The following is a 24,691-nucleotide window of genomic DNA, read 5'->3' as shown; positions in this document are numbered from 1 at the left end:
GAATGTGTCCGTTCCAGATGACTTGAACCCTCTACCAACCACAGAGTGGGTGAGTGAACACCAAAGACGCATGGCTGATGCAAATGAAATTGTTGAAGCTAGGATGGAAGAAGCGAGAAAGAAGCAACAACAAGATTATGACCAACATGCTAATGCTAAACCCTTTCAAGTTGGAGACCTTGTCTGGTTGAAAAACTTTCAAAGAACCAGCAAATTGGACACTAAGTGGGAAAGAATCCCTTATACCATCAAGGCTGTCCCATACCAAGGAACAGATATCTATGAGATCCAAAGAGATGGTAAACAACCGCAAATTGTCCACCGTAACAGGCTTAAACTGTGCCTACAAGATCAACAGTTGCCTACCATTGAACAGGAAATATCAATTGGAGAACCAGTTGCAATTGATCTACCAGAAGTAACTGAAGCTATTGAAGCAACAACTACTGAGTCCTCAACTCAAGAGCAACACTTGGACATAAAGAACCCACTGAGTTGGTGGTTTACCCCAATTTTGTCATTCCTTGCACCTGATCCTACACCTACAGTGTCTACAACTCACACAGAGGACAGATCACATCATGTACCTGCTGTTGTTGTACCTGAACCTGTCAGGAGATCAGAGAGAACCACTAAAGGAGTGAAACCAGTTCGCTATAGGGATTGAATATAATTGCAAGTAGGGAACAAGAAAGACTCTTATGTTCTAGAGCCCCTTCTTCATTTCTTCATTTATTCCTATCCAAGTTAGGCCGAAGCCTACCAACCCTTGTTACGTTCAAGAGGGAATATCCCCATAGACTCTGACGTACCAGAGCCCCTCATATCCTAAGTGCCATAAACTGTTGGACACTGCCGCTCATCTTGACTTGAGACTTCTGCCCCTCATCTTCCAACTGTTACAGAAGAAATCTTCGCCCCTATTCCCCCTTCGAGAGTCAAGAATACAGGAATACAATGTTATTAAGATGTTTGCATTTCATGTTAACCCTTTTTACATCTTTTAGGCTGTTCATATCCAAGAAAACGACGAGGACGTCTTGTCTTAAGTCCGGGAGTATGCAGCATCCCAGAAGATACCCTTCTGGTTCCCTGTTATTTGTATGTCATGCATTGTATGTGTTTTACATGTCTTTATTATTTTTCACACAGTGTGCTGTTCACCAGCTGAAGAGAAGGATGAAGGTATCAGTGGGGAGCCACAAGAGGGTGCATTGTACATCTAGCATTGTTTGAAAAGGGGGTGGAGCCTGGCTACAGCCCGAGAGCCTCACTCTGACTCTGTCTCACAGTCTACACAGAGGAGTCGGGTCGTGTCTGTGAGGAGACAGACATGTCTGCTAGCTGCTCTGACACAGTAGATTAATACAATCCTTTCAACTGGCAACAGGTCTCAGCACCTGCAGCCCAATGCAAGAGGAGGAACAGTAAGGAGATTGTAACCAGCATATCATCTCTATCATCACCACAGCAAGTATTATTTAGCTGAAACGCTGTCTGTCTGTTTCTGAGGAGAAGTCTATATAATATTGGGCCTCAGAACTCCTGCTGGCGCTGTTACCGGTTCTGCCGCACGCCACAATTAATATAAGAAGTGTCTATCAAGTCACTCAACTACAACCCTCATCACTGAGAAAAGTGAGTTCATTTATTACACACGCTGCTGGAAAAGTGAATGATTTCTAGATATAGCTGGACAATTGAAACCCTCATTGGTCACCCACTGGTCCCTTCTTCCCCTCAACTGTTGAAGTGGACAGAAGATAAAGTGCCTCCATTTTGGAAGACTGTATAAAGTTCTTCAGTAAACGTGAGTTATTCAAATCCCCTGTGTCGTCTGGTCCCTGCACTGCATAACATCAAGGGCACCCCACATACCACCTTGCCAGGCGCACACATACTACTACCACCATCACGGGAGTTGCTACGGGGGAAAAGACTATCACCACCATCATCCATAGTGCAGCCCCCCTGTCACTGTGCCAGCCCGAGAAGGAGCGAGGGAGGAGAGGTAGAGATTCCTACAGATACCTCAGGCCATACACCGTGCACTTCACTACTGCTCCCATCCTCCTGGGAAGCTCTTCCTCGTGGTTGCTGCATTAATGGAAATGGCAGTGCCCTATGGAGCCTGTACGGCAGAGCACGAAGGCTGTATGGCTTCAGAGTATGGAGCCATACAGCTTCCATGTGCTGCAGTACAGTCTCTATTGGACTCCATTTGTATTGAGTTATTCTCCACTAGAAGAAATATCTCTAGGGGACAATACCTCTGTACATATGGAGTTTGATTGAACATGCCGTGATTGTTTTTTCTTTTGTAGGCAAACGGAAGTGGTCTTATGGACCACTATAGCAGCTCTATTATGGCTCTGTACAAATGGAGCTGTAATACAGTCTTGTGCATGAGCCCTTACCTGCAGTACCTTAATTGAATGAGTTATCTCGGAGTACTGGCAATTTCAGCTCTGCTACATCTTTATTTCTAAGCATTTATAAGACTTACTAGACTATAATGGATTCATTAAATGTAATTGTCATATTTTTAGGATAGAATGAGTTTTTTTGTGACAGGACGCACTCCAGAACTGCTAATAGTAATGTTAATTAGAGCATTGCAGGTTGGTTTCATTGTCCCCATTAAAGTCATTGAAATGCAAATGGACAAACTTGACTAAATAAACTGCGACATGGTCAAGATTATGAACATTGTGTCGTTCAAGGGGCAGAGCAATTCTTTTTCTGTGTTTTAAACTGTTACCTAGTGAGATGCTTGAATAGGTAAATGACGTATTTCAGGCATATGGGGTCTCTGGTTGGTTGGTTTTGAAATATCTGAATGTCTTTATCCAATGTGAGCCGGAGGAAGGAGAGCAACATATTCATTTCATTATAAAGAAGCCGTTAACAGATCGCTCTTTCTGAAGTGTGTTTTTTCCCCTAGTGTGTGTCTATTCACCACCGGCGACACTTTCTAGTCTGACACACTCTCCTTTTCTACGATTATTTCTACTTGGTGTGGTAAATGTGTGAAATATGATGACTCTTCCATCCGCGTTAAGAGAAACTCTGCTCCCGGGGCTGGTGGCTACAGCGTTCAGCCAGACACACACAGGAATCAGTAAGTACATTGTTACAAGGATACATTGCTCTATTTAATACTTGTCATTGCAGTCCACCGCTTCTCAGGCTTGTATATAACCATATTGCTAGACATACAAGATAAACTTGCTGTCACTTACTCTTAACTATATAACCCTTTAACACTTGACTTGCTGGGTAAAGAGAGTGTATTGCAGTTGTTGCAGTTGTCTTGACAGCTAGAAGAATCGCACTCAGTGTCATGTAGGCCAATGATGAGCAATTCATCTATAATATCATTCCATTTTATAATTTATAGTCGGTGGTCTTGCTTAGAAATAGATGTCATTTTCAATATTCCTGCAGGAAACATTTGGATATTTGCATGACAATACAGTGCTCTTTGGCTACAGCAAACAGGGTTCATTTAATGCTGTTTATGAATGTTCTTTTATTCTTTCCTTGCTCATTTTCAGCTGTACTAAAGGGACATGAAATCACATATGGAAGGGTTAAACATTGTTTTTGTAGTGGAATTTATATATAGGAATAGATAGATAGATAGATAGATAGATAGATAGATAGATAGATAGATAGATAGATAGATAGAAATATATGAGATAGATAGATAGATAGATAGATAGATAGATAGATAGATAGATATGAGATAGATAGATAGATAGATAGATAGCTAGAAACTATGTGTATTGACTGTATTATGTCTTACTAATGGATTTGCCTTATTCTATTTCGACTCTAAATATTCAAACTGTATTTGTATATGCAATAATCATTTTTTATTCTACTTTTGCAATCTAAAGTATAATAATAGAGAATAAAAGTAATCATATTAAAGATAAGTGGTCCTTTTTCTTGCTGCAGCCCCTCCTTTTCGTACATACTGACTTGACTTGCCTGTTTGTGTAGTAAATTCTTCAAGATTAATGAAGATTGTATAATTTGCTGTTTGTTACTCTTCGCAGATGTGTTTTCATTGTCAATACAACTAAACCCGTTTTCTGCCGTTACCTCATGCTCTGATATCAGATCCAGCAAAATGTATTTCCATGGTAACTGTTTAAAGAAGTTAAGCAGCGTACGCTCAGCTTGTCTTTGACATTAGATGAAAATATAACTATGTCATTATTTCACTATTCTAGAAATGTTTGATTTGCTAGGCTGTTGTGTATCTGTGTTTTTAATGATGGTTTATCATTTTTCGACTTGTGGTGGATACTTAGTATATTAAACTGTAAAGATACAACAGGCGTTAGCTAATATTGTGCTGTAATGGTGGATAGGGGAGGATATGTGTGTATGGCTAGAAAAGTATGCTGGTTTTTGTGCTAAAGAATACACGTGTGTGTCACCATAAGCTTCATAGACACAATACTTGAAGTTATTAACTTGCTATAGCTTTACATGCTAATAGAGAGGAGTATGCAGCATAGAGACCGCATGTGCTATGTTGACCATGTAGTGAGAAGACAGTCCAAGTTTGCGCAAGTCCTCTTCTCTATGGATGTTGTGAAGCTACACAGGTTTACACTTATCCATAAGCATCATTTCATAAACAAATAGGTGCAAGGGAAAAGGTTCATGCAAACCTCCTCTATGGTGATGTGCTTACCAGAGAGGCAGACCACAACAGGGGTGTCTATGGGCCACATCACTGCTATGGGGACTGGGTTGAAATGGGGCCTGACACTTAACTTCACCTGCAGCTTACCTTCACACTGTTATAGAGTTAAAGAGGACCTGTCACTTGATCATATATGTTGAACTGGTTAACTGATCTGAATAACGCTGTCTCCCGGATTCCAGTGCTGTTCTTTTTTCTTTCCTGTACCCCCCGTCTCAAGGATATGGCACACTGTTATGTCGGCTCCCTATATGCTAATTTGCTGTGGTTAGCCAACAGGGTGGAGCTAGCTTTCCTCTCTCTGATGCTGACAAATCAGTGTGAGGCAGCATGTGTGTAGTTCATGCCCTGTTGGCTATCTACGGAAAATTACCATAGAAGGAGCCAACACAACAGTGGGCCATAGCTCTGGAATGGGGGGGGGGGGGGGGGGGGGTTAAGGAAAAAAAGAAAAACAGCGCTAGAATCAAGGAGACAGTGCTATTCAGGTCAGTAAACCAGTTCAACTTATATGACCTACTGACATGTCCTCTTTAATTAATAAAATTCTGTTTACCTGCAATTGCCATTAGGGGGCTCAATGCATACAGATTTATACAACTGCCTCTGAGTTCAATGGGAATCACATAAGGCCGGTGTTAGGCCTCATGCACATGACCATAAGGGTTTTTTTTCTCAGCAAATACAGATGCACATCCGTAGCCGTCCGCAATTGCGGAAGCGCCCAAACAATTCTATGGCCGAGTCCGTGCCTTAATTGCAGACAAGAATAGGACATGTTCTATATTTTGCGGATCATTTCTACGACCCGGACAGATATTCGTAAATATACGAAAAGGTGTCCGTGGCCTATAGAAATGAATGGGTCTGCAATTTCATCCATAGTTACCTGATCTGTAATTACAGATGAAAACTGCGATCGTGTGCATGGGGCCTTACACACAGACGCCTAAATCCGTATGCAGTGATAGATACAGGCAAGCAGAACATGCCGTGCAAATGTTTTTCAAGCTGTGTATCAGAAAAGCTGAGTTTTGACCCTTATAAAGGTATGCTATGACTTGAATCATAATTGAATTTTAGAGTTAAAAATTAAATGGTGTTTAATTGGTAGTACTGTAAGTAGTACTGTGAGTTGTAGCTAGGGTTTCCTTCATACAGGGCAAAAAAACGGCATAAATTAAGCCAACCAAAAAAGGGGTATAAGAAAGAGAAAAGTGTCTATAATGTCTCGCAAGATGCACCAAATTTATCATACAGTATGCACCACTATGATAAATTTGGCTTAGGATCCGCATAAAGGTACTTTTACACCGGCCAATTTTGGCCTGTGCAACGAGTGCCGATTAACGAGACCGCTCGGCGCTCGTTTGCTCCTTTCACAAGGAGCTAGTATGGGGACAAGCACTCGTTACTCTTATAGCTCGTCCCCATACATTTGTATCCACGTCTCATGGGAGATGTGCTGCTGGCAATGATAATATTTTGCACATTTAAGACGATATGATCAGCTGATAAACGAGCGTCTGCTCGTTCGTCTGCTGATCACTGCCCTTTTTACACAGAGCAATTATGGGGAACGTTCTTTTAATGCTCGTTTGCCTGATAATTGGCCAGTGTAAAACAGCCACTTCCGACACCGTTTTCACGGCCGTTTTTGATGGATCCGTGTGCCCGTTTTAGCGGCCGTGTGCCCTCCCGTGTGCACTCCGTGTTTCCGTGCGCCGAGCATAGTACTGTCCAGGGTGCTGAAAGAGTTAATGGTCTGCTCTGATCGGCGGTAACTCTTTCAGCACCCTGGACAGTACCATGCTCGGCGCTCGGAAAATACAATTTTAATGAAATGAAAAAAATAAAAAATAAGTTCATACTTACTTTCCTTCTGTCCGGCCTCTAGGGACGACGTTTCATCCATGTCACTGCTGCAGCCAATCGCAGGCTGTAGTGGCGGTCACGCACGTCAGGATGACGTCAGAAGGCCGGCCTCCAGGGATGACGCTTCATCCCACGTGACCGCCTGTACAGCCAATCACAGGCTGCCGCGTCAGAAAGGAAGGTCGGACTGGAGGAAGAAAGGGACTCGTCACCAAAACAACGACTGGGTACGTATGAACTGCTTTTTATTTTATTTTAATCAGCAGCCTCTTTTCTCTATCAGTGATTGATAGAGACAATAGTAAACCTACAAAACAGCCTCAAAAGAGAAAGAAACAGGGGATCCCCAACAACTGGTAGCAAAAACCTAAAAGCACAAGAGCAAGGGGACAGAACACCCCAATAAATGGTATAGCACAAATACCGGCCACGTATTGTAAAAGAATATAACTTTATTAGTAAACAATACACGGTATCACATAGAATATAATAAAAATACAAATGGTCACATGGAGAGCAGCAGCAACAGGTATATCAATAAATATACCAAGAGGTTAACAGACCTAACCCATCTCAACATGTAACGTCCTGTATGCAATAAACCCCATACAAAAAAATTATGGTAGAAAGTAATGTATGTACAAATAGGAAATGCCAAGCCAAATAGCACTAAAACAGCTGCATAGTGTGTATAGAACAATAAATTAAGGTATATGGTGAAACCTATATAAGTAAATAGACACAATGACGGCAAGAGCAGCAAAAACGAATGGTAAGGATGTCTAAGCATACTTAGAGACATGGTAGGGAGACAGGACGTGATGAGATGTGGCACAAGGGCAGAACGCCTCGACGTGTGTTTCGCCTGAGACCGGCTTCGTCAGATAGAGACAAGTGGCTGCCGATTAGTGTAATATTTCTGTAATGTATTTCTGCCCGCCCGGCCGTTGCTATGCAATGGCTCAGTCACACACGGACGGCACACGGATGCCTTTCGTGTGCCTTCAGTTTTTTTGACGGCCCTATTGACTTGCATGGGCCTCACGGTCACGGAATCTCGGACCAAAGTAGGACATGCTCTACTTTGGATCGGAACGGAGCAACGGGACCGTCAAAAAAACTGAAGTGTACATGGCCCCATTGAAATGAATGGGTCAGGGTGCTAGCCATCAGAAAAACGGCTAGCACCCTGAAGAAAAACACTGAAGTGGGCATGAGGCCTAAAATCGACCCCATTGTCTTTAATCAAAGCGAATGTATCACCTATTATTTGCTACTAATTAAAACCAGATAGTGACACGTGTTCTTTTTTTTTCTAGTCTGTTTTTATTTTCTGATTGTAGATTTTCTTATTCTATTTTCTTTACATGATTATGGAGGCAGCTATCTTGTCTGAGCTGCTGCTCTGAGTTGTAACAGGAGTTCTACAGATTTGCTTTACAGCAGCCACATGGACATAAAAGCCTTGGAAAATTACTAAATGACTTTTATAGGAGTGTTGTAACCATGCTCTGTGACCAGTACAGATGTAATTTTGCAGGAATGGATAGGAGGGGAGATGTCCATCACCTATTGTTAATTGCGGATCCTGTGTTATCTATATAGAGATATTACTTTTCATTGTAAACCTGCCTGTAATGATAATGAGATGACAGCTGAGAAATGATCTCTATAGAACAGGAAGTGTCAGTCTATCATGAAAGGTGGAACTGTGTTATATATATATTTCATTGTAATCCTGCCTGTGACGATAATGAGATGACAGCTGAGAAGTGATCTCTACAGAACAGGAAGTGTCAGTCTATTATGAATGGTGGATCCTGTGTTATCAATAGAGAGGTGTTACCTATCATTGTAATCCTGCCTGTGATGATAATGAGATGACAGCTGAGAAGTGATCTCTACAGAACAGGAAGGGTCAGTCTATTATGAATGGTGGATCCTGTGTTATCTGTAGAGAGGTGTTACCTATCATTGTAATCCTGCCTGTGACGATAATGAGATGACAGCTGAGAAGTGATCTCTACAGAACAGGAAGGGTCAGCCTCTTATGAATGGTGGATCCTGTGTTAGATATATTTCATTGTAATCTTGCCTGTGATGATAACGAGATGACTGTTGAGAAGTTATCTCTACAGAACAAGAAGTGTTAAGAAACGAAAAAAAAAAAGCACCAAACATTTCAAAATATATTATTTAACAGTAAAACTTGATTTAAACACTAGGTAATTACTAACAATAGGTTCCTTTAAATTAATATTTTTATGTAAAAAAATTCTCTAATAAAGATAAGTGTTTGCAATGAGATTCTCAGAGTTGGATTATTATTCTGGAAATCTGATAGAGCTGCAACTCGAATCCATTGGGCTGAGGAATTACATAGAATTATGCGTATGGAGCACATGATAGCATGAGAAATTGACATGTACTCAGACCTTTGCTCACTATGGTTCCCATGGACTACCTTTCACTCTTTTACCCAATTCTATATCTGGCTAGGGGTAAGTCTTCCTACCTAGCCATCAAAGATACCCTAAGACATTGGACAGGATTTGCATCTTGAAGTGAAGGAAACGGTCGTGTCACCACCAATGTTCCCTCTAAGTCTTGACAGCTCCTGAGCGGGGCAGTTAGGGAGCAGGTCAAGTCTCCATCAATGGTGGGCAATCTGATGACCAAAAGTAATACCCCAGTAAACACTAATATAGCGACTAAATAAGAGAATAAGAAAACTTATTTTAAATTAGTTTTAATTACTTTTTAAATACTATATTACAAGTACACTAGTAAAATAGACAACACCAATTATAGGCATCAATGAAAGAATCTTTCATTACACCACTGTCCCCATGGATATACCACACTGACCCCCTGTTGATAACAACACACCCCCTCCCTGTAGATAGCGCCACACACCCCCTTCTGTAGATAGTGCCACACACAGACCCCCTGTAGATAGCGCCACACACAGCCCCCTGTAGAAAGCTCCACATACAGACCCCCCTGTAGATAGCTCCATGCAGCCCCCTGTAGATAATACTAAACAGCAATCCCCCCTCCCCTTGTATATACTGCCACACAGCAATCCCCCTCCCCTTGTATATACTGCCACACAGCAATCCCCCTCCCCTTGTATATACTGCCAAACAGCAATCTCCCCTCCCCTTGTATATACTGCTGCACAGCAATCCCCCCTCCCCTCTTATATACTGCCACACAGCAATCCCCCTCCCCTTGTATATACTGCCACAAAGCAATCCCCTCTCCCCCTGTATATAGTGCTACACAGCCCCCCTCTCCCTTTGTATATAGTGCTACGCATGAATCCCCCCTGTATATTACCACACAGCAATCCCCCGCCTGTATATTACTACACCTTCAAATATATATTGCCCCCTTCAAATAAAAATATTCTACTCACCTTGCCCCGCTCCCGCGACGGACGGAGCGCTACACAGCCTCTTGGGCGGGATGCATGCGCAGACCAGCGTGTTGATGTGACACACATACAAGTGAATGTGGCTGTCGCTAGCACTGGAGCCCCCTCCGGTGCTAGCAACGCCACTGCATCCGCCCACAGCCCGTGACAGTGCGCAGGCTTTTAACTTTATTGAGTGTGTGGACTGTGGAAGGTGCGCAGCAGCGAAACTTATAGGGAAAACTGGTCACCACACCATCCCATGTTACCCCTTTATTTCCTTGTCTGCGTCTTTGTGTCATTGTACCATTTTGTTCATAAAGAATTTTTGTGTTTTACTCAAAAGGGCACTCAAATTGATGATTGATTGACTTTATTACATTGTATTCAAGGAATGAATCTAACATGACATGTTATGTTAATAATTTTTTGTATGATGTGGATTTTATATTCCCCTTGTATGTGCCAAAGTAAAAGTTTCATTTCAAGAGTAACTGTACTTTCCAAAAACTTGATATGTCATAGTGACCTATCTGAAGCTTTGATCAGGGGGGGGGGGGGGAAATCTGGGTGCTGAGACCCCACCATTGCTGAAACTAAGGTGCAGAATGGCAAAGATGGCTTATGTAGTGTCACAGATATGGGCCGCCAACATCCACTGAGCCGCCTCGCCATAGCGGAGTAGCAGCTGATCAAACAAAATGTCAATGACAGTCACTAGGGAGAAAGTTACCTGGGTTGCTAGCTTGTGCCGGATAATCAGAAGCAGGCTGGTGCTGGACTATCGGAAATTGTCTCGCATACTCGACTTGAACACAGAAGTTGTCTCGGACAATGGACACAGATAATGGATAAGGGATACAGGATACAGAACAATTTGCATGCCAAACACTGGAAAAACAAAATATTACTCAGGCAAAGTGGTAGTGGGAAGGGTCCCTTTTAAAGTCCCCGGTATGCTGGGATTGGCTAGGGCTAAATTTCCTGGTCCGCACCCTACTGGCAACACCAGGAGGAGAGAGCAGTGTGTGCCGGTGTCTCAGTGGGAGGATACGCCCACCAGGATCCAGAGACGGGCATAAACAGTACCCCGCTTGAGAAGCGGGGGCGTAAGTCCAGAGCATAGGAATAATTTTTTTATGAGAGCTGGGGCATCCACATTATCTTCAGGCTCACAAGACCGCTCCTCAGGACCAAAACCCTTCCAATCTACCTTCTTGTAGTCCAGGATCTCCTTTACCTCGAAGACTTCGGAAGCACTACTGGGAGAAATTGCAGAACCAGGAGATTGACTTTATCGGTTCAGGACCACAGACTTCAGGAGGGACTCATGGAATGAGTTGGGAATCTTGAGAGTATGGGAAACCCGTAGCTGATAAGACACAGGGTTGATTTGTTGTAGAATCTCAAAGGGACCAAGAAATCTGAAAGCAAAATTGTAGGAGGGGATTTTCAGACAAATATTTTTTGAAGACAACCTGACTTTGACATCGGAAAGAAATTGGGGAGGAATTCTTCTCTTCCTATCGGCATATTTCTTCATGCGATCCACTGCCTGCAGGATCGCAGACTTGATTTGCTGCCAGATGTGAAAAAAGCTTTTGAAAGAAGAATTGGCTGCAGGCACTTGAGATGTAGCCGGTACAGGCAGAGGAACACGTGAATGTTGGCTGTAAACAATATAGAATGGAGAAGAAGCAGTAGACTCACTCATGTGATTATTGTAGGAGAATTCGGCCCATGGAAGAAGATACACCTAATTGTCACGTTGAACAGATATAAAATGACGAAGGTCATTTTCTAGTACTTGATTAGTCCTTTCAACTTGGCTGTTAAATTGTGGGTGATAATCAGATGTAAAGTCCAATTTCACATTCAAAAGTCTACGCAGGGCTCTCCAGAATTTAGACGTAAATTGTTCACCCCAATCAAACAAAATATGGAGGGGTAGTCCGTGCAGCCGAAAGATATGTTGAGTAAATAAACTTGCCAAACGAGGAGCTGAGGGGAGGCCAGACAGAGGGACGAAATGCGTCATCTTAGAAAAACGATCCACCACGACCCAGACAATGGTACTGTAGCATCCATGGCCACGGGCCGTCGGGTTTACTCACTTCCCGACGCCCACAGCCATGGATCCGTGAACGTTGGTCCCCATCTCCTTCCTAGGAGATGCCAGCGCTGACTTACGCACCGGTCTGCTGTGTCCCGTAGGGTGCGCGCACACGCTCGTGCCCGCTCTTAAAGGGCCAGCGTGCACACCTGTAAAACAATCATCATCATCTACCATATGATTTCCTGGTCTATAAGAAGGACCCAACCCTTCTGATCCTTGCCTGAGCGTTGTTAAATATCCCAAGTCTGTCTTGCAAATGGTCCCTTAGTGTTTCCCATTCCAGTCGTTACCCGTGCCCTGTTAGCTATTCCTGTATCCCGTGCTGTTCTTGTTCCTGTGCCTATTAGTGTCGGAGTCGTGTCTACTGCACCTGCTGTCGTTGCCACGTCCAGTGTCTTCTGCCACGTACAGTGTCTTCTGCCACATCGGATACTGCCCGCCACGTCTGGCGCAACCTGCTGCACCGACCTCCTGTAGCCACAGCCACTGTCTAGACTAGTTCAGGTACCCAAGTGTTACTAACTACTATAGACTTTCGTATAGACTGTGACCTGGTAAGCTGCCTCTCTGCTACGGCGGAGCGGCCTAGTGGGTCCACATACCCTGTGACGTGACAGTACGCTCAGGCCATGGAATCCGCTGGCCAGCCCAAGACCGCAGTCCAGAAGATACAGACGGAGATGCATGACCTACGTACACGTCAGGATCAACTCCTTGAGGCTATGAATTCTATCTTGGTCCGTCTGGATCTACTCACTGTTCCACCTCCGGTTCTTCCCCCTGAGGCTGTTGCTGTGCCACTGCCCGTTGCTCCTCCTGTTTGTTCCGGATCCACAGTTCCTCTGCCTCTTCCTCCTTACTACGACGGTGATCCCAGAGCATGTAGAGGATTTATTAATCAATGCACGGTTCATTTTAGGCTATGGGCTCATCTCTTCCCCTCCGAGGAGGCCAAGGTAGCCTTTATCATCTCCCTTCTTGCTGGCAAGGCCCTCGCATGGGCGAACCCAATCTTGGAGCAACAAGGACCTGTATCCTCGGACCTAGCCTTGTACCTGCAGTCCTTTCGTGCCGTGTTCGAGGAACTGGGTCGACCCAGGGTTCCACAGTAGGGGAGTATGCTATCTCCTTCCGTACCGTGGCAGCCGAGCTGGCATGGAACAATGAGGCACTGGTGGCGACCTTCTGGCAGGGACTGTCCTCTCACATCAAGGATGAATTGGCAGCCTGCGACCTTCCTTCTACCTTGGATACCCTCATCCTGTTAGCCACTCGGGTTGATATGAGAATTCGGGAGCGCACTCAAGAGGATCGACAGGAGAGCCGGGTCCAAAGACCAGCACCCTTGGTCCAGAGACCACTATGGCCTTCCCCTACTGCACTACCTGAAGAACCCATGCAGGTAGACAGAGTCCGGTTGTCTGAACAGGAGAAGCAGCGCAGATGCTCCTCTGGACTATGTATGTATTATGGCCTTAAGGGTAATTTTGTGCGCCAATGCCCACAGAAACCGGGAAACTCCAGTACCTAGGGTTGGTTGGAGAGGCAACTCTAGGTGGAACGTCTCCAAACGTTAAAACCTCTCCCAAATTGTCGATTCCTGTGGCCATCATCTCCGGAGAGACGTCACATCCCTCCTCCGCCTATCTTGACTCTGGAGCAGCTGCTAATTTCATTCAGCAGGATCTAGTGGAACGTCTACATCTACCCACAGTTCTTCTGGAGAGACCCCTGGCTGTTGCTTCTGTGAATGGTCTGCCATTGTTCGATCCAATTGTGTTCATCACGGAGCCGTTGACACTACGAGTCGGAGCTCTTCACTCGGAGCAGATCGCCTTCCTTATACTACCTAAGGCTATCAATCCTATCCTACTGGGTCTGCCATGGCTTCGCCTGCACGCCCCGGTTCTTGACTTTAGTTCCGGAGAGGTTCTTCATTGGGGTTCCAGATGCCATAGCCATTGCCTGTCACAAGTCCGTCCTGTTATGCCCCCTCTGCCTCAGTCACTCTCCGGTCTACCATCTCAGTATGCCAGTTTTCCGGATGTCTTCTGCAAGCGAGAGGCTGAGACGTTGCCTCCACATCGGAATTATGACTGTCCCATTGAACTGGTTCCAAATGCTTCTCTTCCCCGTGAATGGGTATATCCTCTCTCCTTGACAGAGACTTTATCTATGTCAGCCTATATCAAGGAGAATTTGGAGAGGGGTTTCATACGAAAATCTTCCTCCCCGGCTTCTTCTTTGTTAAGAAGAGAGATGGATCTCTTCGACCCTGCATTGACTACCGTGGTCTCAACCAGATAACGGTCAAGAACAAATACCCGTTACCACTTATATCCAAGCTGTTTGATCGCATACAAGGAGCCAACATTTTTTAAAAGCTATACCTGCGGGGGGCTTATAACCTAATCCGGATTCGCCGGGCTGACGAATGGAAAACTGCATTTAACACCCATGATGGGCACTATGAATACCTAGTGATGCCCTTCGGACAGTGTAACGCTCCCGCAGTATTACTCACCTCCCGACGCCCGCAGCCATGGATCCGTGAACGCTGGTCCCCATCTCCTTCCTAGGAGATAGCAGCGCTCACTTCCGCTCCGGTCTGCTCTTAAAGGGCCAGCGCGCGCACCTGTAAAACAATCATCATCATCCACCACATGATTTCCTGGTCTATAAGAAGGCCCCAGCCCTTCTGATCCTTGCCTGAGCGTTGTTAGTTATCCCAAGTCTGTCTTGCAAATGGTCCCTTAGTGTTTCCCGTTCCAGTCGTTACCCGTGCCCTGTTACCTGTTCCTGTATCCCGTGCTGTTCTTGTTCCTGTGCCTACTAGTGTCAAAGTTGTGTCTACTGCACCTGCTGTCAGTGCCACATCCAGTGTCTTCTGCCACATCCAGTGTCTTCTGCCAGGTCCAGTGTCTTCAGCCACATCGGATACTGCCCGCCACGTCTGGTGCTACCTGCTGCACCGACCTCCATCCGTGCTGAAGCCACAGCCACTATCTGGACTAGTTCAGGTACCCAAGTGTTACTAACTACTATAGACTTTCGTATAGACTGTGACCTTGTCAGTGGGTCCACATACCCTGTGACCGTGACAGGTACATCCAGCATTAGGAGGAAGGTTGGTGTTAAAACCCATGAAAATGTGTTGCCAGGGACCATCGAGAACAGGCAGAGATTGGAGAAAACCAGTAGGCCTGGAATTGGTAGCCTTGTTTTGGCCCCAGTGGGTACAAGAAGAGACATAGTCCACAACATCTTTAGGCAGAATGGGCCACCAGTAGTGATGAGAAGCAAAGTCCTGAGTCTTACGGACACCAGAGTGCCCAGCCAACTTGGAATTATGACCCCAGATAAGGATTGTTTTTCTGTCAGCAGGATGAACAAAAATGTTTACAGGGGGAATGTTTCTAATCTGCAGAGGGTTAGCAGAAATAATCCTAGAAGGATCATTTATATGTTGAGGGTCCTCCTCTGAGTCATCTGTTTCTAACGATCGAGACAAGGCATTGGCCTTAATATTTTATCAATAGGACGGAAGTGAAGTAGGAACTGGAATCTGGCAAAGAACAGTGACCATTGGGCTTGACGATGGTTCAGTCATTGTACAGACTGTAAGTAAGTGAGATTCTTGTGATCGGTGTAAATAATAATAGGATGAGCAGCCCCCTCTAGTAGGTGCCTCCACTCTTCTGGGGCTAATTTGACGGCCAGTAACCCACAGTCCCCAATAGAGTAGTTGCGTTCTGCAGGAGAGAAGAGTTTAGAGAAGAAGCCACAAGATACTGCCTTATCCTTCGAGTTTCTTTGAAAGAGAAGTGCTCCAGCACCAATGGAAGAAGCGTCAACCTCCAATGAGAACTGCTGAGACACATCAGGATGGTGAAGAACGGAAGGTGAAGTGAAGGTCCTCTTGAGGTCGGTGAATGCTGACTTTGCCTCAGAGGTCCAGACCTTAGCGTTAACTCCTTTCTTGGTGGGAGCTGAGATTGGAGCAGTACAAAATTAGAATTTTGGGATGAATTTACAGTAGAAATTTGCAAACCAAAGAAATCTCTGTATGGCACGGAGACCTTGAGGACGTGGCCACTCTAAGACGTACTTCACTTTCTCCGGATCTATCTGGAGTTCACGATCTGAGATTATATAGACCAGAAAGGGCAAAGATTTATTTTCAAATATGCAATTTTCGAGTTTGGTGTAGAGATTATTCCCCCTTAACCGCGACAAGACTTGATCCAGAGGCCTGCGGCTGCCGTTAGTGACCGCGGGCATTACACGTAGAAGGTCAAATCAACAGTTTTTGGAAAGTACAGTTACTCTTTAACCTAAAAGTCCTAGAAAAATGCAGTTTTTCTGTAAGACAATTGTGTTAAATGAAGACCATTATTGTTCCAGCTTTGCATGGCAGTCATGCAAGCACTATAATATTTGCTATGCTTTCATAAAGTAGGCTTCATATGAAAACTAGTGCGGATATTACTTGGAGGAGTCAAGCATTGCAACCAATTAGAATTCAGATTTTATGTTTTTATAACAGGTTCAAATCATTGCTCATTCTCCTTACTCTCACATATCTACAGAAAATAGTAGCATGTAAAAGTTAACTTTGTGTCTGCTTGAGTAAGTTATTATGACAACTTTTCTCCTATTCATAAAAAACTGATTAGTTATCACAACTCCTGCCTTGTTAACTCTGCTGGCAACTTTGCCTTTGTGATTATAATGCTTTGCTTTCCTGCTTACAATGAGTAATTTCATAGTTTTTGTAGGGGGAAAAAAACGCCTTTGTGCTGTGACTGGGTGCACTTTATTTTGGAACATTTGCTGAACAGTAACCCACAAAAAAATGAATAACAAAAAGAGACCCAACTGCTTCTTTAACAATCTCTCTACATCAGGCAACACATCTATGTGAAAGAACTATGTTTTGCTTTAAGCCATTACTTGTTTTGCTTGGTAAATTTCTGTGCTTTGCATTCATTCTATAGACGTCTACAAGTTGTGTACAGGTACTGGCATAACTAGTACTATTGTGTGTTTGCTGATTTTAAACTTTTCCTTTTATATTTGGCAATAGTGAGCTTTTGAAATGATAACGGTCCTGAGTTTTCTAATGTTAAAATAGCAAACATGAAACTATTGTACAATATTTTATATTGCTTAAGAAAATGTTTCGTTAAGTACTGGAGGAGGAACTATTATATAAGTGAATAGGAGCAGAGCAGCAATTCTGCAGCACAGCCGCGATGCAATGTACGGAGCACACTGCTTCCGGCTCCATACACTGCATAGTGTGCAATGGCATCCGGTGCCCACAGGCAGCCGGAACAGCTTCATCGGTGCGGGGTCCGGGTGTCGGACACGCAACGATCATATACCGATGACCTATCTGGGGGATAGTTCATCAGTTGACCTATAGTGGAAAACCCCTTTAAGGTACTGTAGTTTCAAAGAACAAGAATACAAATAACTACAGGACAAAACGAAAAAAAAATATGTTTTTATGTAATTCCCTAATATATACTGATTATAAGGATTAATAATTATAAGTAATCCGTTAAATAAATTTCACAAATCTCTGCCACAGAGTTAGATATCAATATTCTGGCTGTTTGCAGTCACCACTATAGGGAAAAATGATGCATATATATTTATATAGCTCCCATTGAACTCAATAATAAATCTGTGTGCAGTAAGCTCATTAAATCTCCATCAAATATCAGACACAATGTAAGAGAATAGGATCTTGCAGTTTATGGTAAATCACATTAAAACTTTAGGAGAAGAAACTTGTAAATGGTTAATTTTAAAATGTATTTTTCATAAAATATACATTAAATAAACTGAAATTTCATCAAAACACAGTTTGAAAGGTTAAAAGTTTTAATGCAAAATGGTTCTGACTTTTCTCTTTAGATTACTAACTAAAGTCAATCCCTATATAAAGAACAACATATTACGTGGGAAGAAACACAGAAATAGCAAAATAGCAACACATATTACCTGTCCACAATCATCTAGAAGAGCTGTCTTATTAACACCTTAACACATTGTCACATAAATGTAGATGACAAGCGTTAATCGAAAGTATGGTACACGCTCACAGACTGAGTGTGCTTCATACTGAGCACGTGTCGACTGTATGTTACAGCTGACACATCACTGAAATGGTCGGAATCAAGGATCACTTTGATTCCGCCCGTTTAACCCCTAAGATGCCGCGGTCAAAAGCAACCGTGGCATCTAAGGCGTTAGAATGAGGGGGCAGCATCCGACAGCCCATCGTCTTCCCCCGTGACGTCATCGTGGGGTGACAATGGTTAACATGGCAGCCTGGGCGCCTAATGAAGACCCCCAGGTCTGCCATCTTTGTGCTCCTATTTAAGCCCTGCCAAAAGGACTGGGGTTGACCAGTCCCTAACCATGTATGGCTTATCCTCAGCATAGGCTCTCAATATCTTATTGGTCACGGTCCAACACCCGGGACCCCCGAACAAGTGAATGCTGTAAAGAAAAAAAAAATTAAACACCAGAATTGCTATTTTTTGTAACCTTAATTCCCCAAAAAATGTAATAAAAAATGATCAAAAAGTCACATGTACGCCAAAATAGTACCAATAAAAACTACAGCTCACTCTGCAAAAAATAAACCCTCATACTGCTCAATCGACGAAAAAAATCAAAACGTTTTGGCTCTCAGAATGTTGCGACACAAAATAAATGTGATTTTTAACAAATAGTTTTTTTTTTTTAAAGTGGTAAAACATAAAAAAAACTATATTAATTTGGTATTTCTGTAATCGTATCAACTCGTAGAATAAAGTTGACATGTCGTTTTAACTGCACAATGAATGCCATAAAAACGAAACCCAAAAAACAACGGTGGAATTGTTGTTTCTTGCCCATTTCTTCCCATTGTTGACCATTTTGTTTTTTCAGTTTCCCAGTACATTACATGTACATTAAATCCTGACATGAAAAACTACTACTTGTCCCGCAAAACCAAGCTCTTATACAGTTATGTTGACGAAAATTATTATTTTTTTTATGGCTTTTGGAAAGCAGGGAGGAAAAAACGAAAATGAAAAAAAAACAAAATTGGCCTAGTCATTAAGGGGTAAAAGCATAAGGACTTAAAGTCACCAAGCATCTACTACACTGTATAACAAACTCAGCCCTATACAAACTCTGCTGTTTGGAAAAATTGGACTTTAGATGATTTGAAACAAAGACTTCCTACTAGATCTGCAGAGTTTGTTTTTTTTGTCATATTTGTTCATCTCCTATTATAAACAGTTACTACAAAGCTCCTTGGGGGAAATTTTGTAAGCACTTGCTCAATCAAGGGAAACTATTCCTTCCCTGACAGAGAATATGGCTAGATGTTCTATTTTTTTTTTTTATATCAGATTGGACAAAGTTATAAAGATTCCATTCTCTTAGCTACATGTATTATATCCTGGAAAGGCTGTTTAGTTTTACATATGCGGGTAAATTCTAGATGCCTTATTCAGAAGGTTACATGAACACCCACACATACTAGTGTTCTGGAAAGATGTACTTTTGTATAGTTTGTGGAGCAGGATGCCAGCTTGCCAAGAGTTATTGAACTGAAGGTGCCTATTATTTGTATTATTTTCTATTCTCAATTGGAAACATCCAAGTTCATAACCAGGGCATGGATAAATTCTGTGTTGGCAATGTACAAGCTAATTACTCCTGAATATATGCGGGGGATATATAATACATACACTGCAGACCCCACAAAGGACGGATACCACTTTTGGGTCCATATATATAAGGGCAAGAATTTATTCAAATCTATCAGTTACTGTAATAGCAGTCCCGATATCAGACATCATTATAGCAGTTTGCATAAGGAATCAGCCTATATGAACAGTTGAGTAACTTTGAAAATGCATTGCTTTACTTATCTGCATTGATCCTTAAATACGGCCTATATTATAAACTGTAATACAATTACAATTACAGGCTTCAGAGCTGAAAGCTCCCAGCATTCTCGGATTGCTCAGTGTCTGCACAGAACTTAATTTGAAGAATTGCGTTTGAGAGGCATTGTATATTAATTTGTTGTAGGAAAAACGAAATGTCCCACTCCATTCCAGGATCTCAGCTTAAAGAGGAACTGTTACAAGGTCATATAAGTTGAACTGGTTGACTGATCTGAATAGCACTGTCTTCCTAATTCCAGCACAGTTGTTTCCCCCTAGATATCCCCATTCCAGAGATATGACCCACTGCTGTGTCAGATCCCTATATGCTAATTAACTGTAGTTAGCCAACGGGGTGGAGCTAGCTTTCCTGCCTCTGATGCAGACCAATCAGCATGAGGCAGCTTGAGAGTAATTCACACCCTGTTGGCTAACTAAGCAAATTAGCATATAGGGAGATATGGATGGATGTGGGTATGTCCATCATTTTGTTTGACCAATAATGAAATAAAAGACTAGTCAGATGATTTCAAATACATATTCTAATAAACCATAGCATGCTATACCATCTGGTTTGCCATGTGGGACCTCATCACTTTCCTCAGGGTCCGGCATAATGGAATTATTTAGAGACCGCTAAGGCCCCTTGTGATTTGGTTATGATTCCCTCCGGCATTCTACAGAAATTCTGGAGGAAATCTGATGCTAGAACTTATCCTGTGCTATCCCATGGGACAAGTTAGTGGACTATGCTAATGATTCTGTCAAAATCATGGAACCCTTGCACAACTGAGACAAACGGAAACTATTGGCACCGGATCCGTCACCATTAAAATCAATGGTGATGCAAACGGAAACCTGTGGTTTCCGTTTGTTTCAGTCAGGGTCCCGTCCTGACGGAAAACTCAGATGGAACGTCAGAACAGGACCCTGACGCAGATGTGAACGAATACTTATTTGGGAGCTTTAGGGTAGCATATGAAAGACTATTGTGATTGTGCTTTTTTTGTGATATACTGTAGATGTACAAATTTTTATCTGTTTTTCTTCCTGAGCTAAAATCCATTCTCTCCAGACAAAACATAGGGGGCACCCACTTTTACCCAGGGATCTCCACAGACTTTGATATGGCTCTATGTTTCCCTATGTTTCCTCTCAGGTGCAGTGTTGTAATGGAGACCTTGTATGGATTGAAATGATAAAATACAACATATTCGAATCCTAACTGGCTTGAATATTGCCAGATATATATGTGTGTGTGTGTGTGTGTGTGTGTGTGTGTGTGTGTGTGTGTGTGTGTGCGTGTGATCATTTGGAGAAACACATGGTCTTCATGATAATACAGCCCTTGACTTGAATTGGAGGGCAACATGTTGTTTTTAGAACATGGCAGTTTTACAACACAGACTTTGAGCCGGTAAAATCAAGTGATCATATCTCTACCTTTTTTGCATTATAAAGCCATTTCTACATTTTCTTCTGGTAGGTCCTCATTCAATATTTTAGGATGATAATAGTAGGTGATTAAAACCATACACAACATAGCCTTCCAACTGTCTTTTAGCTTTAACCCCTTAGCTCATTTGAACGTATAAAACTGTTATTACTCTTGAAATTTAGCGACACAAAAATGAACTTTTATCCATAAAACATGCCTTAATTGTGCAAAGGTACTAAAACAAATAAAAAGACTATAAATATTTTTCATGGCCATAATTATAACAGCTTGTATAATAATGTTAACGTCCTCTTTACCGCAAGGCACACAGATTAAAAAAATCCCTAAAAAAATAAAACATTTAAGTCAAACTGGTATTCCCATCATGGACATTTATGGCATATCCACAGGAGTACGGCGGAAACAGCTGAGCTACGCGGATTCTGTAACTCCCATTGAAGTGAATAGGAGTTCCGGAAACAGCAGAGCTCACTGCGCTACGCTATTTCCGTAACTCTTATTCATATATGAGAATTACAAAAATAATGTGGCTATTTCTGGACAACCCGGCCACCTCGTCAGACAGTATTAGGGACCATTGACAGCAGCAGAAGGTAGGACAGGGGTCACGGGACTCCATTCTAGAGATAGGTGTGGGACACGCATCAATTGGGCAATTATGCCATAGACTATGGATATGCCATAAATTTCCGAAATGGGAATACCTCTTTAATAAAAATATGCACCCTAAAGTTGTGGGATTAAAAAATCCAACCTGCCCTGCAAAAAAATCAAGAACCCTTACGAGAAAATTAAAAAGTTATGGCTCTATTAATGTGATTCTCACTGGTTATTTACCTATACAGACTTGGTTTACGTAACCCGTGACTAGTCAAATATCACTGGAAAAGGATATCCATTAGTATTATAAGATTTATCTTTTATTTAGTATGCGCATAAAAAATAAACAAAGTAGTAAATTTATTTAGTCTAAAATTGTTCATTCATCCGATCTCCGATGAATGGGGTATTTACATTGTAAGAATATATATATATATATATATATATATATATATATATATATATACACACATACATATTTGAAAATGTATCTGCCTGTGACAGCAACGCTAACAACATTCAATGATCCCAAAATTATGGGTATGGTTAGGTGCAGGTAACACTTGACTTTTGACTTTTTAATTATTACTACCAGTGCACCATAACAGTCGATTGCATACCTCCCAACCGTCCCGGATTCAGTGGGACAGTCCCGGATTCCGGGCGGTGTCCCGCTGTCCCGGGCGGTGTCCCGCTGTCCCGGGCAGCCGGGAGTATGGCCCGCTGTCAAACTAATTCTGAAGCAGGGAACCATCAGCTCCCTGCTTCAGAATCAGTTCAGAGCGGAGGAGCAGAGGGAGCTCCTCCGCTCGCTGTGGACTCCGCAGGCACAGTGCTACTGTAAGCGCTGTGCTCGGGGAAGCCCTTGATGTTACTGTCCATATGTGGACAGTGACGTCAGTGCTACTCTTGGAGCAGAACCAACGAGTCGGCAATGGGGATTCCGCTTAAGGAGTAGCCACTGACGTCACTGTCCATATATGGACAGTACCGTTGTGCACAGCGCTTACAGTAGCGCTGTGCCTGGGGAGTCCTCGGTGAGCGGAGGAGCTCCCTCTGATCCTCCGCTCTAAATTAATTCTGAAGCAGGGAGCTAATGTTTCCCTGCTTCAGAATTAGTGTCTACTCCTTGAGCGGAATTCCCATTGCCAATGATTTGGCCAGGGATTCCGCTCCTAGAGGAAACCCCTGAGGTCACGGTCTATGTATGGACATGGACATCAGTGGCTCCTCCTGGAGTGGAATCCCCGGCCAGAGTCGGCAATGGGGATTCCGCTATAGGAGTAGCCACTGACGTCACTGTCCATATATGGACAGTGACATCAGGGCTTCCCTCTAGGAGCGGTATCCCAGGCCTACGCTCTGATTGGGGATTTCGCTCCTAGAGGGAGTCCCAAAGGCGCTATCTACAGGGGGGACTGACGCTACCTTCATGGGGGTGTGGCACTATTTACATGGATATTGTTGCACTATATAGGGGCACTATCTACAGGGGACACTGTGGCGCTAGGTACATGGGCACTATATACATGGGCACTGTGTCACTATCTGCAAGGGCACTGGCACTAGGGGAAGCTAAGGGGACATTATGCTGTATGGGGGAATTTGGGCATTATACTGTATGGGGGCATCTGTGTTGGCTTTATAATTTATGGGGGCATTATACTGTGTGGTGGCAGCTATTTGGTATTATATGGTGTGGGAGGCACTATGGGAGTATGATACTGTGTGGGCTGAATCGGGTGTGTATGGGCGGGGATTAGGCGAGATTAGAGGCATGGCTTAAAAGAAGACAAATTGGCGCGACGCTCTGCGTGCGCCGCATCAGTTGTCCCTCTTTGTGATTCTTGAATGTCGGGAGGTATGCGATTGATGTGTGCTCCTCCTATTACTGTCCCTTTAGTGCGGCCTGGATCTCAGTATTACTCTCAAAAGAGCGTCCCACCGCCGCTACCTAACCTTAATAAGTCCTGGCAGTTGTTTGTATTGCATTAATCACAACCATATATCATATATTGCCCCTGTTTGCCACTTTTAAAACGAGCGCCAATCAACAATACAGCTTGTTGATTGTCGCTCGTTGCTCCCTTTAAACGGAGCAATGATTGTACAGTATGGGGACGAGACGAACTATCGTTACTACTATCGCTCGTCCCCATGCATTTGCATCATGTAGGCAGCAAATCTCCCTGATTACACAGGAAGATGTGCTGCCGACAACGATTATATTTTGTGCTGCATCAAAGATGCGATCAGCCGATGAATGAGCATTTGCATACTAAATAAAAGATAATTCTTATAATACCAGTGAAAATTATAATATCATCTAGAAATGTGGTGATAAAAAAAAAATCGAAAGAAAATTGTTTGGTCCTAAAATAGGACGTGTCCTTAAGGGGTTAAAAAGGTTAAAGCTGCTTTCAACACTAGCTGATATGCCACATGTAACATAATTTATTGCAAGTATGCTGAGAAACCACATAATATCTTACAGAACTGTTCTATATCTTTATGTGAAGCTTATGTAACCAAAATGTTT

General features: G+C 43.0%; 1 protein-coding gene across 2 annotated transcripts in view; it reads left to right on the top strand.

Moving 5' to 3' along the window:
- Positions 1–1,396: 1,396 nt before the first annotated feature.
- Positions 1,397–24,691, top strand: part of ARHGAP24 (Rho GTPase activating protein 24) — a 923,793-nt gene continuing 900,498 nt past the window's right edge. The window contains exons 1-2 of one of the 2 annotated variants that reach the window (XM_075861028.1): positions 1,397–1,810; positions 2,945–3,121. In XM_075861028.1, coding sequence (XP_075717143.1) covers positions 3,037–3,121 — 85 coding nt within the window. In that variant the 5' untranslated portion in view covers positions 1,397–1,810; positions 2,945–3,036. Of the gene's footprint in view, positions 1,811–2,873; positions 3,122–24,691 lie in introns of those variants that run through there. The other variant, XM_075861020.1, reaches the window with a different exon arrangement.

Source organism: Rhinoderma darwinii, chromosome 1 (genome assembly GCF_050947455.1).
Source record: "Rhinoderma darwinii isolate aRhiDar2 chromosome 1, aRhiDar2.hap1, whole genome shotgun sequence".
NCBI lineage: Eukaryota > Metazoa > Chordata > Amphibia > Anura > Rhinodermatidae > Rhinoderma > Rhinoderma darwinii.
The sequence above is the reverse complement of the archived record's forward strand: the minus strand, read 5'-3'. Positions and strand labels throughout refer to the sequence as shown.